General features: G+C 45.8%; 1 protein-coding gene across 18 annotated transcripts in view; it reads right to left on the bottom strand.

Annotated features, from left to right (window-relative positions):
- The window catches only part of EPB41 (erythrocyte membrane protein band 4.1), an 84478-nt gene that overhangs the window by 9016 nt on the left and 58130 nt on the right, over positions 1 to 17332 (bottom strand). For 10 of the 18 annotated variants that reach the window (XM_085081040.1, XM_085081058.1, XM_085081039.1 and 7 more), the window contains 4 exons: positions 16726 to 16788; positions 13522 to 13701; positions 11538 to 11573; positions 690 to 1157 (listed from right to left, as the gene is read on the bottom strand). In XM_085081040.1, coding sequence (XP_084937166.1) covers positions 690 to 1157; positions 11538 to 11573; positions 13522 to 13701; positions 16726 to 16788 — 747 coding nt within the window. The remainder of the gene's footprint in view (positions 1 to 689; positions 1158 to 11537; positions 11574 to 13521; positions 13702 to 16725; positions 16789 to 17332) is intronic. The other 8 variants (XM_085081054.1, XM_085081053.1, XM_085081056.1 and 5 more) reach the window with 5 other exon arrangements.

Below are 17332 nucleotides of genomic sequence, written 5' to 3'. Positions count from 1 at the left end.
AAAGAAAAATAAGGGTGGGGAGAAGACAAATCAGTTGTTCCACCACCTGATGATTATCCAGAAGAAGACAGAGTTAGTTCAGACCAGGTGCTTTCCCAGAGGGTTTGTTTTCTGCCACCATCCCCAACCCTGCCAGATGCCATGGTGATGATTAGGGCAGAAATGGGCATCTAGTGAACCAAAAGCAACATCAACACTGGAGCAGGCAAAAATCCCTCCCACGCTGGGGAGCACAAAAGGGGCATCAAAATACATTGGACTGCACCTCAAATTTGCTCTGCTGTGCTGAAGGTCAGCCACAGAGCCAGCAAAATCCTTAAGGAGCTGAAATTACATGGGTATTGAGACTAAATATTGCCTTTTTGTGGGAATGCCACAGGATGCTTTGATCCAAGAAGAGCAAAGGGCATTGCTCTGCAGCGATTGCACTTCATGCAAAGATAAATTGAGAGGGACCTGCATTTAATGCAAAGACAAATTAGCAGTGGCTCATATTTAATTCAAAGATAAACTGAGAGGGGCTTGTTGCACTGACTGCAGGAGATTCACCAGCTCCTTAGCTCCAAGCATGACTCCCAGCCAAGCAAACCCAACTCCTCTGCAGGTCTGTGGCATCTGCTTGCTGCAGTGTTTGGGTTCCCACTCCAGAGGCAGCTGGGGCAGGGGGGTGCAGGAGCTGGGCTCACTACCTGGAAGCAGAGAATGAGCTCTGGCAGCCCGTTAGGAGCAGCTGGGCTGGGACAATCACCACGTGGCCTGCTAAAGGCAAAGCTGTCTTCACCGTCCTCTGCCACCTCCTCCTCCTCCTCCTCCTCCTCCTCCTCTCCTCCCCAGGGCTGCCGGGGAGGTGTGGCAGGGCTGGGGGGAAGCTCCTGCTCAGAGAGCTCCGAGTCCTTCTCCACATCCACACAAACCCCCTTTCCACATGTCAGGTGCTCCTCGCTGGCAGAGAGGCTGGGAACCACCTCCTCCTCCTCTTTCTCCTCCTCCTCCTCCTCGCTGCTTAGGGAGGAAGCACCAAAGTGGCAGCTGGGAGAAGGCAGTGAGGCGGGTGGCACTGGAGTCTCACTAAAAGCTACTGACTGCTTTGAGCCCTCCCACGCAAAGCCAGGGTTAAAACTGCTCCACTCTGGCACTGCAGCCACGGCACTCATCTTCTAAAAAGAAATGGATACACAAAAAAGGCCAGAGAGAGAGAGAAAAAGTAGGGAGTTAGGGAGAGCAGGAAGTCAGGAGGCATCAAGGCAAAACATCAGGTTCTTATCATATATCACATCTCCAGTAACACGTGCAACAGTGGGGTTGGACACTGAAAAACCTCTGTGCTATGTGATGTAACCAATGCATTTACTGACACAGCCTTCCTGGTACATCAGTAATCCACTCTCCTACATTTTAGGGAATTAATATGAAAACAATTCTCTGCATCTACACAAAAAGCCACCACTGAGCACCTTTTGCTCAGTTTGGAATCATTTCAGTGTATCAGCTGGGGAATTATGCATATCCAAAACTTCCATGGGCAACAAAACCCACCCACTACTCCAAAGCCATCTCCTGATTCTGCTTTTGACTCCTTGAAACTGTTGCCTCACTTTCTAACAAGATTCCCTGGGCAACCAAAAAAATGTAATTTGTTCTTAAAATCTGAGGCCTGAAGCCTGTGAGTTATTTGGTATGGTGCATTTTTTATGCACCAGAGGCTTTCACCTTGACTGACTTCCTTTAATGGAACAGCTCAATTGTAGGGTAAGAGCAGGAGCCTCTTTAGGTAGGAACAAATAGATGCTGTTTTTAGTATCATTTCGAGAAATTACTCTTCCCCCATCTCTCGTGGGTATTTTTCAGTTCTCTGCTTCTTTATGTTGCAGACAGATAAGCTGTAAGATTTCTATCCATTAGGATTTCCAGCTTTATCTCTTAAGTTGTTGGGATATTGCTTAGCAAAATACATTTAACAGGAGAGAAGGGAGAGCAAGAAGCACCGAGATGAACAGGTCAGACTGTGCTCACAGGGAAAGGTGATTTCTGATCCAAACCCACTTCCATTTGTGCTCCTCCAAAGGAATATTTAAGGGGAATTTGCAGCTTCCACCTGAGGGGCAGGCTGGAGATCAGGAAAGGTTCTTCCCCCAGAGGGTGCTGGCACTGCCCAGGCTCCCCAGGCAATGGGCACAGCCTGAGGCTGCCAGAGCTCCAGGAGCCTTTGGACAGCACTGCCAGGGATGCACAGGGTGGGATTTGGGGTGTCTGGGCAGGGCCAGGGGTTGGATCCATGATCCTGTGGATGCCTTCCCACTCAGGATACTCTATGATATCATATCCAGATCCCACCCTCATTTCCTAACACAAGGCACTACATTGCAATATTCCACAAACCAGAATGGGGTTATCAGCTGTGTGCAGCCATGCCTTATTGCTGGTTTAAAACTTGAATTTATATACTGCCAATATCCTGATCTTCCCTTAATTATTTATGCTAAATCTTGCAAATTACTTATGGGCCCTTGAGAAGACACAGCTCATCTTCTGGGCTTTACTGGAACAAGCCTTAGGAGTGAGATTTCCTTACACAAGAGCTGGGGCACTACTCAACCAAGAGAAGAACCACAGATAAAACAAAGCAGATTAAGCAGCTACACAAACACTGATGTATTTAAGAGGCAAACACAGTCAAAACAACCTCCCAGTTCCCTTTCACAGACAGAGAAAACAATTTGCATTTTGGAAGCATCTTGTATGACAAATGCATATAGGAAGGGAGAGCTGGAATGGAGCCTGTGCTGTGGTCACCAGCAGAGCCAAGTGCAGCAGCAAACATGCAAGCTGGAAAGACACAATGAAATCCTGATAAGATCAACTGATCAGAAGCACTCTTTGCCTTGCCTTTCTATTCCACTCCTAAGAAGACAGACTAATGGGAAGGTATTTGTTTCTTGATAAAATTATCTGTGTAAAACTGCCTGGTAGGAATTTCAGCATCTGCTACAAATTCTGATCTTATCAAGATTTGTTTCAAGCTGCAAATGCAAAAGCATCCCTGTGTTTAGGGCTCAGACTTGCAGAGTTCCAAGCTCTCCTTGAGACCCAGGAAACCTGAGAGGTGCCTGGACTGCCAACTACTCATTTCCAGGGACACAGCCCCAAACCAGCCAGGCCTAAATCAAGCATGAAGCAGCCAAACATAGAGTAAATTAAATACAGGACAGGATGCAATGCCCCAGAAGAAACAAACTGACCCAGACACGAATGCAACTAAAGCAGCACCCTTGAAATACAAATCTTTGTGCACCTGAGGATACAGCCGAAGCGTTGCAGTGTGAAGTGACACACAATAATTCAGACTGGGGATAAATTAATAACAGATTAATTGCATGGTTGATACCAGTGGCCAAAAGGATTTATTTTTCTTGAGAAGTGGTTTTGTATAAATTGGTTTGACTGTATTTTTTAAAAAAACCTGCTGTTTTGGATCAGGATCTATTTGTATCACCCAGCTGCCCTGTGCTGTCAGAGTGGATCAGAGTTTCTTCATGCTGCTTCTCTCTACAGAATATTCCATTGTTCCCATCCCAAATCAAACTACTATCCTGCAGGAAACTTAAGGAGTGCTAAAATGATGTCAACTACCAGTTACTATTTAATGAAAATTATTAAAACCATGAAGTCATAGTGCAAAGTAACTCCCAACAACCACCACATGAAATGCCAGGAATCCCAAACTGGTTAATACTTCCCAGTCCTGTTCATTTCCAGCATGGCAAAGGAATTGTTGACACTGTTATTAGGTTATCCCCAAACAAGGACCCACAGAAGCTCACAGGCCTGCAGTGACTGTCTAGGGATGCACAAAGAGATGCTGCTGCTTTTGCAGCAAACCACACTCACCAGAGAGCGTTCCCAGATCAACTGCTGCTCAATCTCACAGCTGGCAAAGCACTTGGGTAAAAAGTGTTATAAAGCAGAAAACAAGAGATCCTTATTTTACAGTACCCACCATTGCCTTACAGAACTGCTTTGCCTTAAGGTAGAAATACAAAAAGTTTAGACAGTGTTCCAAACAAACCCTGGCGTTGAAAAGGATGGACGTTACCTATGGATTTATGGTTTTCAATGGATTTTTTCACTGCCATTGATCTGATCACAACATCCTGACCAGCCTACTCAGACAGTAGAAGGATAAAAGAGATTTTGACCAAAATTAAAAGTAATGCTAGAAAATACACAGCGTGCTCAAAGCTTCAAAAGATTAAATTCTGTCATGAACAAGAATCCATCATGTTACACAACACACAGCAACCACCTCCAGTCATTGCATTGATGACTTGGCAACATGAAACAACCTCAAGATCAAGACTTAAATTATCAAAATAAAAGTGTTGGGCAATATAATTCCTCTGCCCACCCACCCTGGTCCCCTTCCCATCCCTTTTGTGGGAGAGGTACTCTCACATAAAGGGCTTCTTATTCCAAATTCCCTCTGCAGAGAACGAAGTAGTGGCATTGCAAGAGCTGCCTTAGTGCAGCAGCAGCAGGTGAAAGGAGGATAAAATCAGGGTTTATAAATACCATCTATTCTGTGCTGCTCATTCCACTTCCCTCATTCCATAAACCAAGTTATAGCTCTGCCTTCCTGTGATCACTCCTGACAGCACAGAGTGAGTAAAATGGTTTATCCAATAGTAAATCATCTCACAAAAGAAAATTTGGGAGTTCAAATTGACTCTTGACACAGCCTTGACACACAACCTGAGCTTCAACCAGCCAAAACCCACCAGAAGCTTGTATATCACTGAGCTGAGGAACCATGGCTCATTAGAAACATTGTTTCTTCACTTACAAAACCCAAAAGAAGCATTTTTGTCCCCAGTTTAACACACCAGGTGGGACAGAGGCTCTTGTAGCTGAAATGTGCAGGACCTGCCTCACTTCTGCTTTCAGAACAACTTTCTGCAATTGATTTTTCCTACCATTCAGTCTCCGAAGCAAAGAGGGAGAAGGTGTTAGTGACATTAGGCATTTAGTAGAGGGCTCCTGCAAACAAAGCCTGTCTTAAACCAAGCTGGATTTAATCCTCAGATGAATTATTCTGGCGAGTTTGAGAGCTTAGACCTGCAGCCTTGTGTGTCTCCTCTCCCCAGAAGCACCAAATCCACACCCAAGAGTGTCCAGCAGACCCAAAACTCTGAATGCCACCAGCATGGTCTGATGGCTCCTGCTTTGAGAAAGAAATACTGAGGGTTAGTTAGTCCAAGGAAGTCATTAACACAGGTCATATACAGCTTTTTTTGGTTAATAAGCAGTGGAAAGAAAGATCTGATTTGCAAGAACATTTATTAATGATAAATGTACATATTTACAAAGAAAAATCTGAGAAAAAATACAAAACCAAAAAAGTGTTCCAAAAGAGAGCATTTTAGGTAAAAAAGAAAGTGTTTCTAGTCCCCACAGACTGATCCAACAGGAGTGTGTACCATTGCCAGAGGATCCCAAAGGGGCCAAAACCAAGGCCAGTCTTTCCCTCCAGCCTCACAAACCACAACAGATGCAAACAGAGACACAAGAGGAACCACCACTGTCAAGTTCTCCAGTGTCACCCATCTGTAAGTACAGACCAAGGAGTTTCTGGATGAATCCATAACCCTGTTTTGGGCTGAATTTATCTAGAAAACTTCCTCCCTCATTCTGTAGGTCAGAACAGGCACCATCAACTCAGGATGAGGAAAAAAGAAAACCCAATAATCCAGTGGAACAATTCTCAGAGTGACAAATTACTGACATCGTTGTGAAGTGAAAGACACTTTGCCCATAACCATTAGGACCTGGACCTGATGATCCTTGTGGGTCATTTCCAGCTCAGGATATTCCATGATTCTGTGATAACCTTCCCAGGAGCTACAGCCAAGCCTCCTTTCTCCAAAACAATCTACCTCCCTTGGTGCCATGCTGAGGAAATCCACCTCTCCTTGTTATTTCAGGACAGGAGGGAGATATGGAACACCTAATCTTCAAGGTCATCACTAGTTACTGGACAAACCACAAGGGATGGGAGTGGATTGCTGAACACTGTGCCCATGGAGAGTCCTCAGCTCACCTTCTGTCACTCCCTAGGGAGGCAGGATGTGGCAGGAGATGCAGCCAACACCCTCATTTATCTGCTCCCTTTTTGTAGTTGGAAAAGAAAGAGGGATGTTGTTTTCCAGCAGGAAACACCTCAAGTATCATCAATACAGAGCTCCACACCCAGCACAGCCCCAGAGCTGAATCTGAGCTCCAAGCTGTTGGCTCTGGCACATCTGCTGCTTCAAAACATTGATGTCCTTTTCCTAAAGCAGGAAAGCACAAGGAGAGATGGAATCAGGGTAAGGAGACTCAGGAAGTGAGTGTGGAGCCAACCATCGATATTGTGATGAGAAACACTGAACCCTCAACAGCTCCCAGTGGGATCCTACATGTGAGCACTGAAGACCTGAGTGACCACACCACAAAACACTGGGAAAGCCTAATTAACATCAAAACTGCTGGCAGACTTAGCCTACCTATGTTATCAGTGTGCCACTCACTGGAATGCCGTTTTCTGCAGCAGGTCACATTGTTAAATCAGGATTTCTCATGCCAACCTGGCTGAGGTTATGTGCTGCAGACATTTCCAGCTTCCCTGCAGGAGGGATAACTCAGCTCTCCATCACTCACAGCCTGGCACTGGACCAGTCAGGCCCAACAGGGTGTGTAAATCCCTCTGTTAATGGTGCCAGTGTCGGGACAGGCAGACAGGACCTGCTGGTGCTCCCAGCTAATTTGTTCCTGAGGAAAACAGGGAATGAAGTACATGGATTGGCTCCTTTATAGATCCCCTGAGACCTCTGCCCTTAAACAGCACTAGAGCTAATCAGCACTCCCTGTGCACAGGGATGACAGCAGGACTCCCAAAATGCCTCCTCTCAGTGCTGCACTCTGTGCAGACATTGGGGTAAAAGGGGGAAACCACAGCACCAACGTGTGAGAGATAAGGAATGTGCACAAACAGGACACAGAAGGTGCAGAAATGAGACCTTAACATGGACTGCCATGGGCTGTCACTCCCTTTGCATTACAAACAGGAAAAAAAGCAGAAGAGCAACCAGGAAAGGGGCTGGAGCCCAGCAGGCACATCCCTGGGGTGTTGGAGAGAGGAGGTTTCTGTTCCTGGTAAGTTAAAGGTTTCCTCTGTCAGGAGGGATCATATTTACCTGAAGGAATATGGTAACTGGCCTCTAAACTGCCAGAGAAATAGAAAGTGTTTGTTCAATTTCTTTATACTCTGCGGTGGTAATTGGTATATAAATCCCAAAAATGTTCCTGAGCATTCTCAGAGTGTAAAGTTTCCAAGTTTTTTTGCTGATGACAACCAGCCTTATCTCAAGACTGAAAAAGAGAGAAAGAGAGACCATTTGAATTGAAGAGTTACAGAATGGAGCTGAGGTGACAGAGCCCATCTCTTACCCCTCTGGGATGAGACACCCTGAGCACTCTGGTGTAAGGCTGCTCTGGGCAAAGAGTTTTAGACTTCAGGTCCTCTGGGAAAGGGTGATAGAGCTACAGAAACCATGGCTTTGCCAACACTACTGGTGTGGCTTCCAAGTCCTTGTCATTGGATCAGAAATGCAGTAACCTCAGCAGTGCTCAACACAGCATCCCAGCAGCAATGGCTTTGGGAAGGAAGCACCTGTGTGTTCAACCTGCTTTTCTCCAAGAAATATGGACAGAAAATGGACAGAGAGAGATCTGAACAACTCCTGTTTCTTCCCTCTCCACACCAGGCCGGGGAGAACAAACAACCCCTGTTTTTCATCATGACTGATGAAAAACAATCCCTATTTTTTATCCCCATTTGGGAAGGAGATGCAGGCAGGGAATCTCAGCCAGAAGCATCCCCTGACTTCTTCCATCCTGCATCTTCTGCACAGCACATGGCACCTAAACATCCTCCCCCACCTCTCCAGTGTTCACCTTTTGTCTTCCTAAACTCCACACCAAATCCACTGGAGACCAAGTGCATTCCAAAGGATGCTCCAAGAATGTAGGGACACAGCCTGCAGACACTCCTTCACACCACATCACACCTGGACAACAACCCTCTGACTTGTACACTTCCCAGTGCCAAAGGAGGAAGACTGTGCATTAAAGGCAGTGTATTCAAAAGGGAAGGATATTTTCCAATGAAAAATTAGCATCCTCACAAAACAAAGTCCTAAAGGCACAAACTGGTGAACTAATCAGAGCAGGTTACAAGAGGAACTGGAAAGATTCCTGTGGGATTAAAACAAAGGGTTTCACTAGCAACCTAGGTTTCTGAGACAGCATTTAGAGCCTCAACCTGTACATTGAGAGCAAGAGGTGGGTCAAGTGGTCCATGATACCCCATGGACCCTCAGACCAGACAGCACATGCCATGTTTGCTTTACTCCTTCAAGCTTATCTGCTAGCTTCCTAAATAACACTGTTCACACGGATACAGATCTAGAAAGGGTTATAAATACAGGTATTTATATATATTCACACATTGTAATCCCTGTAATAAAGGTCTGCTCCTTTCTCTCCCATGTTGCTGGAGCAGCTGCCACCCCTGGTGGCAGTGGGGGTGTTCTCAGTGACTGTGTCCAGCCCAACCCTCCAGTGAACACAGGAGAACACGGGTTAGTGCTGAAAGGAGACGTGGGGGGCTCAGCTCAGCCCTGTCGTTACTATTTACAGAAAAGAAACCCCTTAGACACAAAGCCCCACCTTCCCTCCAGCTCACAAACCAGCTCTGCCCAGCCCAGCTGGGCTGGAGCCTCACAGTTCAGCCAGGGTAACTCGGATAAACGGGAGCATCATCCAGACATTTACATTGTAGGCAATAAACAACGACCGGCATGCAACAGTTTGGTTAAAGAAGTCAAAAACAATCAAGGGCTTTAACATTAGAAGTGTGTCCTGATGTGGCCAAGCCAACATGCCAACAGAAGGAATGTTCAAACAGCAGGTAACTCCATCCCCGTGACCTGAGCATACATGCGTCAGTTAGCTTCACACAAGTTAAATAAAACACATCCCAAGTGCACCAAGACCATCAGATACAAAAAAAAGATTAATCTGTGTATACAATAAGTATCTCCTTGCAATGGGTTTTCTCCTATAACACTATGTATTTTCTTGGATGTGAGAATAGGGGTGGAGAGGGAAGCTGGGATACTTCATCAAAGGCTTCCCCCTCCAGGAAATGAAAAGCTGACCCTGTCCCTAAGTTATCACCAAGAGCAGCAGTGAGAACCAGCACTTTTTACTTAATTGCCAATCTGAGTTTCCTAGAAATGGAGTGGTTATGGATTAGATTCCAATGCTCTTCTTAGAGATTCAACCTCTTGTTGCCCAGAGAGGCTGGACTCCCCATACCTGGAACTGTTCAAGGCCAGGTTGGACAGGGCTTGGAGCAACCTGGTCCAGTGGAAGGTTCCCTGCCCATAGCAGGGGGTGAAAGGAGATCATCTTTAAGGTCCTTTCCAACCCCAAACCATTCCAGGATTCTGTGATTCAGCAGATGCCTGTAAAGCCCCTTTTAGATCAGTGTCAAATGTTCTTCAGCTTGTAAACATCTTACATTTAAAACAACAAGCTTGAAAGCAATTCTCCAGCAATTCCCACGGGAAGTCTACAGGAGCTCAGGAAACCAACCTCTCCTCCCATGATTTCCTCCCCCCATCTGCCCTCCCACAGCAATTGGGGAACACAGTTCAAAAAATTTGCTTTTGCACCATAGGAGACTTCAGAATGGACCTGGCAATCCATGACCACTCCTGCCAGGTGCCACCACAGCCACACAAGGACATACAGCAGGATTAACACGACAGTCACGGGGTGTCCCTCCCTGGGACAGCGAACTACGGAGATCAAGACCGGGACAAGGAAGATGCAGCAGAGACTACAGCCAAGAAATTCAGGAGCTTTGGTCTTGAGGTTTCAACATGACCCTGTTGCCACTCAGAGAAAGAGCAGCCACCAAACAGTCAGTGCTACGACCAGGAGAAAGGACATCATAAAGGGAATGCGTGGAGAAGGAAAAATGCTAGAGTACAGCTGACACTTTGTGAGTGATTTCTGCTCTTCAGGGATTGCAATAGAAACCTTTGGAAGAGTTGCTTCACTTGCTGGCCGGGGAAAGGCTGTCTCAGTAGGTACCTCCTGCTTTTTTAGTTTGTCTTCATCCTGTACTAACAGAGGCCGTTCCCGTGTCTGCTTTCATGGTAGAAGATCAAGAAAGACAGAGAAAGATGAACAAAAATGACAGATGGAAAGTGCCCAAAATGACACTTGGAGATGTGCAAAGCATTAGGGCAGCTCTTCTCAGCATAAAATAAACTGCCCTGGGGAGCAGAGCTGCTGGTGGCCTGGGTCACACCAGCCCTGGAGCTACAGAACCATGTCCTCCCTGCAGAGCTCATCAACATCTGCATCAGGATCATGGGTGTTTGGTGCCTGCCCTCCCAGAAAAGTGGATGCTCAAAACCTTCCAGAGCGTTTTGGAACTGGAATAGCTGAGAAAAAAGTTTGAGGGATTCAAAATAGGAATGGTGCAGTACAAAATGTGGTCTTTGACAGCTTCCTAAGCTACAGTGCCCTTAAAACACAGTGTGGAAAATCCCTTGGAACAGCCAGACTGCAGAGCAGATACAAAATGCTTTTCCAAAGTTCTGACCAGAGTATCAAAATTTCGATTGGTTTGAAAATTCTACCAGAACAAGTGAAAAACTGTAAATCTTAGAAACCCCACACATGGAACAGGTAGGGTGGCAGTAGGAGCAGTGCAAACTCCTGGAATTTTGCTCTGTGTTTTAGCATTTTTTGTTTCTGGAGTCTGAAGGATGATAAAAAACCCAGAATGAGTAAATCAGCACACAGGACCATGCAAGGGCCTCAGCACTTCTGCTGAAGAAAGAAAAATTGTGGGAATGTTGCTGTTCAGTAACTCTGCATCCCTTTAGTTTGCCAGCCCTGGTCAAACCCAAGTGTACTTAGGAGAGGAAAAACTTGGCTCTAAGCTCCCTCAGCTGAGCCAACCTCCTCTGGTCAGTGCGGTATTTTGGGACTGGTTCTTTGCACACCCCTAAGTGGTGAGAATTCGGGAGAAAGTAGCCGGGAGACTGGGCAGCAAAAGAAAAATATAAAATGCAAGAGTAACATGATCGTTAAAACAACAAAGGAACGGAAAGAAAGACAACATAAAAAGAACAGGGAACAGTTAAATTTTCAGAATTGCTTTTCTCTCCAAATACACGGTTATATCAGTCATGCAGCTTTTTCGAACCAGCCATGCACCAAAATAAGCAAAAACTGAAAGCTGCAAAAGCTGCAGCAGTGCCAAAGTCCTCTGGGTGTGAGTTATGAAACCACTTCATGTAGCCAAAAGAAAAACATGTTATCCAGCAGCTGCTGTTGAGTTTTTGCTCGGTGCCATTGCAATAGCAAGTCTGGTTCAGAAGCACAGATCAGAGCAGCAGCTTTACCTCAAGCCCACCAACCTGTCTCTCAGAAGATGGGACAGTGACTTTCTTGACCTGGACACACAAAGCGTGTTAAAGGTTCAGTTGTCTTGTAATAAAACATACAGGAACAGCAGAGAAGTGGCAAAAAACCCTTTGGCCACTAAGGCAGGGTGAAGGTACCACCAAGAACAGGAGCAATAGCTTTGCACCATGATTTACACCATCCTTAAATTACCAACTGATTTATGAGCCTTCAACACATGCAGGTGAAGGAAAACTTTTTTTCCCTAGTCAGTGCCTGGGGAAGATGCATCTCTGAAAGTTCACAGCAGGACATGTCCATCTCCACCTCAGAGTGAGATCACGTCAAAGAGGACCAGATTAAAGGAATTTCCAGAAATGCAAATCCAGGGCTGACCCTAATTCATGCAGTGCTGCAGACCCACTGCAGCCTCAGGTGGGACAATCCCCCACCACCCAGTTATGGTGACCAGCAGCCCTCCAAGACCTCAGTGTGATCACCTTGCAAGAAATTCTTCATTCAAATCAAGAATAACATTCTTAAACTGCAATTGTGGAGCTTGAGAGCCTCTGCTCTGTCCCACCCACACCCCAAAACCCACAGAGCACTGTGGGCAGAGCTCTGCTGCCCACATTCCTGGGGAATCTACACTGAGGCTCAGCAACAGAAGGCAAAGTCCATCCATGTGTTAATCAGGGTAACACCAATAATAGGGTGCCCAGAGAAGCTGTGGCTGCCCCTGGATCCCTGGGAAGTGTCCAAGGCCAGGCTGGACAGGGCTTGGAGCAATCTGGGACAGTGGAAGGTGTCCCTGCCCAGGCAGGGGTGGCACTGAGTGGGCTTTAAGGTCCCTTCCAACCCAAACCATTCTGGGATTCTGTAACAACCAACCCTGATTAAGTTCATTTTGGGGATCTCATTTTTCTAGCAGGCAAAAAAAGCCCTTTGCCTGTCCTGGCCTTACTCCAAGCTTTGAGGAGCCTTTAGTAAACCTGGTGTTAAACCCCTTGCACATGTTACAATAACCCTCTACCCACTGTGAGATTACTTCTTAATTGCTAAATATCTGCCTTGATTGAAGATAAATACTAGTTCATCTGCAGGGCTGTGGGCAGAAAGGGGAAAAGCAGGGCTTAAACCAGGAGAATCTCCAACTGCCACTGCTTGCAGTCAGGATGCAATTTTTCTGTTGCAATAAAAAATTGCATTTACTACTTCAAAGACTTATTACCACAGGCTCTAACTACAGTTTTACTCACAAGCTCCAAATCTGAGCCAGTTGCCACCAATATGACACAGAGGTTACCCAAGAAGAAACCAGTTGGTGACTGGTTTTTCCTTGAAAAATTACCTTTTTAAGGAAATTAGCAGGGAAACTGTGAGTGTATGTGGTTGCTAACACACAGTGTCTGGAAGGAGGGAGATTCCCATCATGTTTGACCAGCCCTGCTGTGGCCACCTGAGGATTCTTCTCAAAGCCTCCACAGCAGATCAGCACCTGGAATTCCTACTGCAAGTCTAAACTCAGTGACACACCAGATTAACTGGAGAATGATGGAATTTTGGAAAAATCACCCCATCCCAGTGCTTCTCCACTGCCTCATCTGCAATATTATCTCTGAAGTAATAACTCAGGTCTTTGGATTTTGGGTTTGTCTGGGCTTTTTCCACATCTTGGGGAGATCCAGGAATGAACCAGTCCCCAAAAAAGCCACGGGAAGTGCTTTCTAGCATCACAGTGACAGCAAGTGACACAGTGACAGGAAACTGTGTCATAACAGTGACAGGAAAGCAGCATCAAAACCAGTTGAGGAATTCCTACATCCTCACCTACCAAAAATCACAATTTTACGACACAACGACTAAAGCTTCGATTCTCTCAGAGAACGCTCAACGCGTTATAAACCAACATTAACTACCAAAATTTAAAACAAGCAGAACTGAGGGCTGCTGAGGCTGAGCCTAACCCCTTGGAACACCCCACGCCGAGGTACTCACTCCATCTGCTCCCGTGGGAATCTGCCCGTTGACATTGAGGCTGCGGAAAGGGGAGTGAGTGGACAGACGCTTGTCCCACTCACTCGGCCGAGGCTCCGGGACGGACTCCATGAAGTTCTTCTTCAACTCACTGATGTTGGCGTGGTGCTTCTTTATTTCCTCCTGGGTCTTATCTAGATCCTAGCAGCAAAAGGACAGGATAAGTGAAGGGATGTGGAGAGGAGGAGGATGGCCTAGGCTGTGCTTCGCAAAGCTGCGCTCAGCGGAGCTGCTGCCAACTTCCCAAACTCTGCTCACACTGCAAACACACAAAGGGAGCATCCTCTCTCCTCCTCTTTAATTGGGAGGTAAATTTAATTGTTTAATAAGTTTAATTGGGGTAAACTGCAACCACGGATTGGGGTCTCCTCCAAGAGCAGGACATGCCATTGATTCATCTCGAGCTGTGCCAAACCAGCTGAGCTGAGCTGGAATCTCATGGATTTTCCCCAAATGGGATTTGTTTTAAAGTTGCCAGACTATGCTTGTTTGGGTTATTTAATCTAATGCCTTTAAACTGTGTGGGTTTGCTTTCTTTTCCCTCTGCTAGCCTGAATATTTCAGGTATCAACACAATTAATGATCAAGAAGATGTTTTCCCAGTTTTACTTACTCTCTTCATACCTATTTCTCTTTCATCCTAGCAGGAATTATCTTTGCTCCCAGAATATCCCCATTACCATTTTTTCCCATCCCTCTCATCTCATCCCTCCAGGAGGTACCATAGGAGGTTTTAGACTTCAAAAATTAAGATGAGATTATTTTTTTTTAAAAAAAAAAGCTCAAACTGAAATTTTGTTTTATGATGGATCACTCAAGAAACTCCTGCTAAAATTTTTCGTCTGGAGAAACTCAGATTTTTATTCTGTGATGCCAGTTTACAGCATAAATACCCAGACTTCAAGGTAAATCAACTTGTTAAAAATAGTTTTTCCTTGCAAGCAAACCAGAGGTTGTGGAAAAGAAAGCTTTTGCATAAGCCAAACAACAACAACTTTTCTGGACAGGGCCAAAAAGCAGCAAGAAAGGGGGAAATCAAGGTCAGTAAAAGCATCACTGGGAAATTTCACTTTTAGTTGTCATTCAGCCCATCGATTTTACAAGATGGGAGAGCAAACACAACCCTAAAGGACAGGCCCTTCCAAAATTCTTCATCCCTGCAGCTCACCCAGGACACACCACAGCTAAACCCTAAATGCCTCTTTAACAATATTTACTCCTTTTGGCACAGTTCTGGGGGAAAAAGCACAAATTTTGGCTTCCATCCTACATAAAAGTATAAGGCAAGTGCCTGTTAAGTAGGAAAAAAAGGCAGCAATGAGTCTGCTGTGGGGTAAATCTCTGCCTGGGAATCCAAGAACCCTACAGCTGCTCGTGGCTCAGAGAGGAGAGAAGGACCACCTTGGCTTTCCAGCACTGTGCAGTACAGGGCCTGGGAGGGCTGGCAGAGCAGCCAAAGCCACAAGGAGCTACGTGGAAGCCCCTTGGGGTCTGGGAAGCACCTTGAGGAACCAGCTTGCTCAGCATCACCTTTTTCCTCCTGTTTTGCCCTTTCTGCAGGAACCTGGAGCATGTGGAGTGTGAAAAGGCTTTCAGTAAAATCAACAGGTTCAGGAGGGTTAGGTCTGCCAGGAAAATATGTGATCTGCCAAGTGCATGGATTAAAAAAATAAAGGGAATAAAGGGAGAGAGCTGCTGGGTCAGCCCTGCTGTAGGGGAGGACTGGAGCACCTGCAAAAGAGCTGTGGAAGGGGAGTGGGGAGGGAAAGGGCTCGGAGGCAAGTATTGCACTGACAGAAAAAAGGGGTTTAGAAGCAATGACAAAGCTCTGTTTGGGGTTGGGGAATTGGGTTTAGAAGCAATGACAAAGCTCTGTTTGGGGTTGGGGAATTGGAGCTGTTTGAGTTGAGTGAAAAAGCGACAGGCACGATCTTCAGAGTGCTCTGGCAGCAGCTGAACTTTGCCTGTCATGTGCAGACCCTTCACTGGTGACTCAAAGCTCTACATGGTAGCAGTTGAAAATAAAAAATTAAAAATAAAACCCAAAAAAACCCACTCAGAAGCTGCAACACTTTGAAAATTCTGATGAGGAGAAGGCATTGAGTACACTCCACTTTCACCAGATACAACCAGGGAAATCCTACGAGCTGCTGGTGCTGCAAGTTTGAGTAGAGACACGTAACACAGGACCAGAGTATCAGAAGCCACAAAACATCTCCCATAACAGAGTGTATTAAAAGAAATAAAATATATGATTGGCATGGTCTGTTCTGAGACCGTGCTTGGGTGAAACCAAGTGCAAAGGGCTCCCAAACCCAAAGGGAAGAGCTGTAATGTGGAGAGATGAGCCACCTGTGACCACTGAGCCTCTCTGTCACATCCACAAGGACCTGGCACTGAGGCAGGATGGGCCCAGGGGTGGTGAGCTGCTGCAAGGCCAGGAAGGGCTGGGAGGAGGATGGAAGGGCTGGGAGGAGGATGGCAAAGCTGCAAACACCTCTGCAGCATCCAGAAGAATCCCTCCTGCCTGAAGCAGCATGGATGTTGTGGTGGCCTGGACACCACAGAGGTGAGAATTTCACAGAACCCTGGAATGGTTTGCACTGGAAGGGATCTCAAAGCTCATCCTATTCTCCCCCTGTCGTGGGCAGGGACACCTTTCACAGACCAGGCTGCTCCCAACCCCATCCAGCCTGGCCTTGGACACTTCCAGCAATGGGGCAGCCACAGCTGCTCTGGAATATTTGCTCCAATTTTACCTGCAGTTTAGCCTGAATTTTGTATTTTCACAGACTAGCTTTTCCCCCCCAAAAATAATTTGTTTCAAGCAGTGAAAAACCAGTCAATTGAGTCCCCCATTACAATTAGTGACCCCATGAGCAGCCAGAGGGTCCCAGAGCAGATCTAAGCACTGCCAATCATATATTTTTGATAGGTATGAGAGAATGAAAGTCAGAAGAGGAAGAAGGAAGAAGGCCTGCACATCATCATGTTTACTGTCACCATGCAGAAGCATAACTAAAAAATCAAATCAAATCAAATCAAAAGGTCTTTCATGCAAGAGCATGCAAAAAACAAAGGCAGCAGCAGAAGAGGAAGAAGTTCAGCGCAGATGCAGAAGGTTTAGCAAATGCAACTCAAAAAAAGCTTCAAGTTCATACAAACCTCCAACATTAAATTGCTATGCCTGATATAAATGTTTTCACCATCTAGCCTCTTTGATCTCTTCTGTGAAAATGAAAGAAAAGGGGGAAACAAAACAAAACAAAAACAAAAAAGCACAAAAAATTAAAATGTTGGTCTTGCGGGATCGATAAATCGGCAAATTAAAAAAGTTAACTCAAGGTCGGGAGTGCAGCGCTGTGGCAGTGTGGGGTGGGAATTCCCGCTGGGAATGGAGGTCTGGCTCATGGAGAATGGGAGATGCAATGAGTCCTTTAAAGAGACAGCTCCCTTGGCTCTGGCCCCAAAGAGACAATTCCTGGTTTTCTGTGGAATTCCTGGTTTTTTCAAGTCACCACACCACGTTCCTCTAGGTGTGAGGCTGCACTGCCTGGGGTGACTTCTATAAGGTCCCAGCTGCACCTTAACCACCTTACCCATCCTGGATGTGTCCCTATTACTTAATTAACACCAAAATACCTCTCTCTCTATTTTTTTTTTTTTTGCTACATGCAGGCTACATTTGATTTCTAACTAAATTTGTTACAGAGAAGATCAATAATGTAAATCAAGCCAAGTGTGTTTCTTTCCAACATTCAACATGCATAAT

The sequence above is a fragment of the Lichenostomus cassidix genome, chromosome 23, assembly GCF_008360975.1.
Source record: "Lichenostomus cassidix isolate B80296 chromosome 23, HeHo_3.0, whole genome shotgun sequence".
Lineage (NCBI taxonomy): Eukaryota > Metazoa > Chordata > Aves > Passeriformes > Meliphagidae > Lichenostomus > Lichenostomus cassidix.
This window is presented reverse-complemented; position numbering and strand designations above follow the sequence as displayed.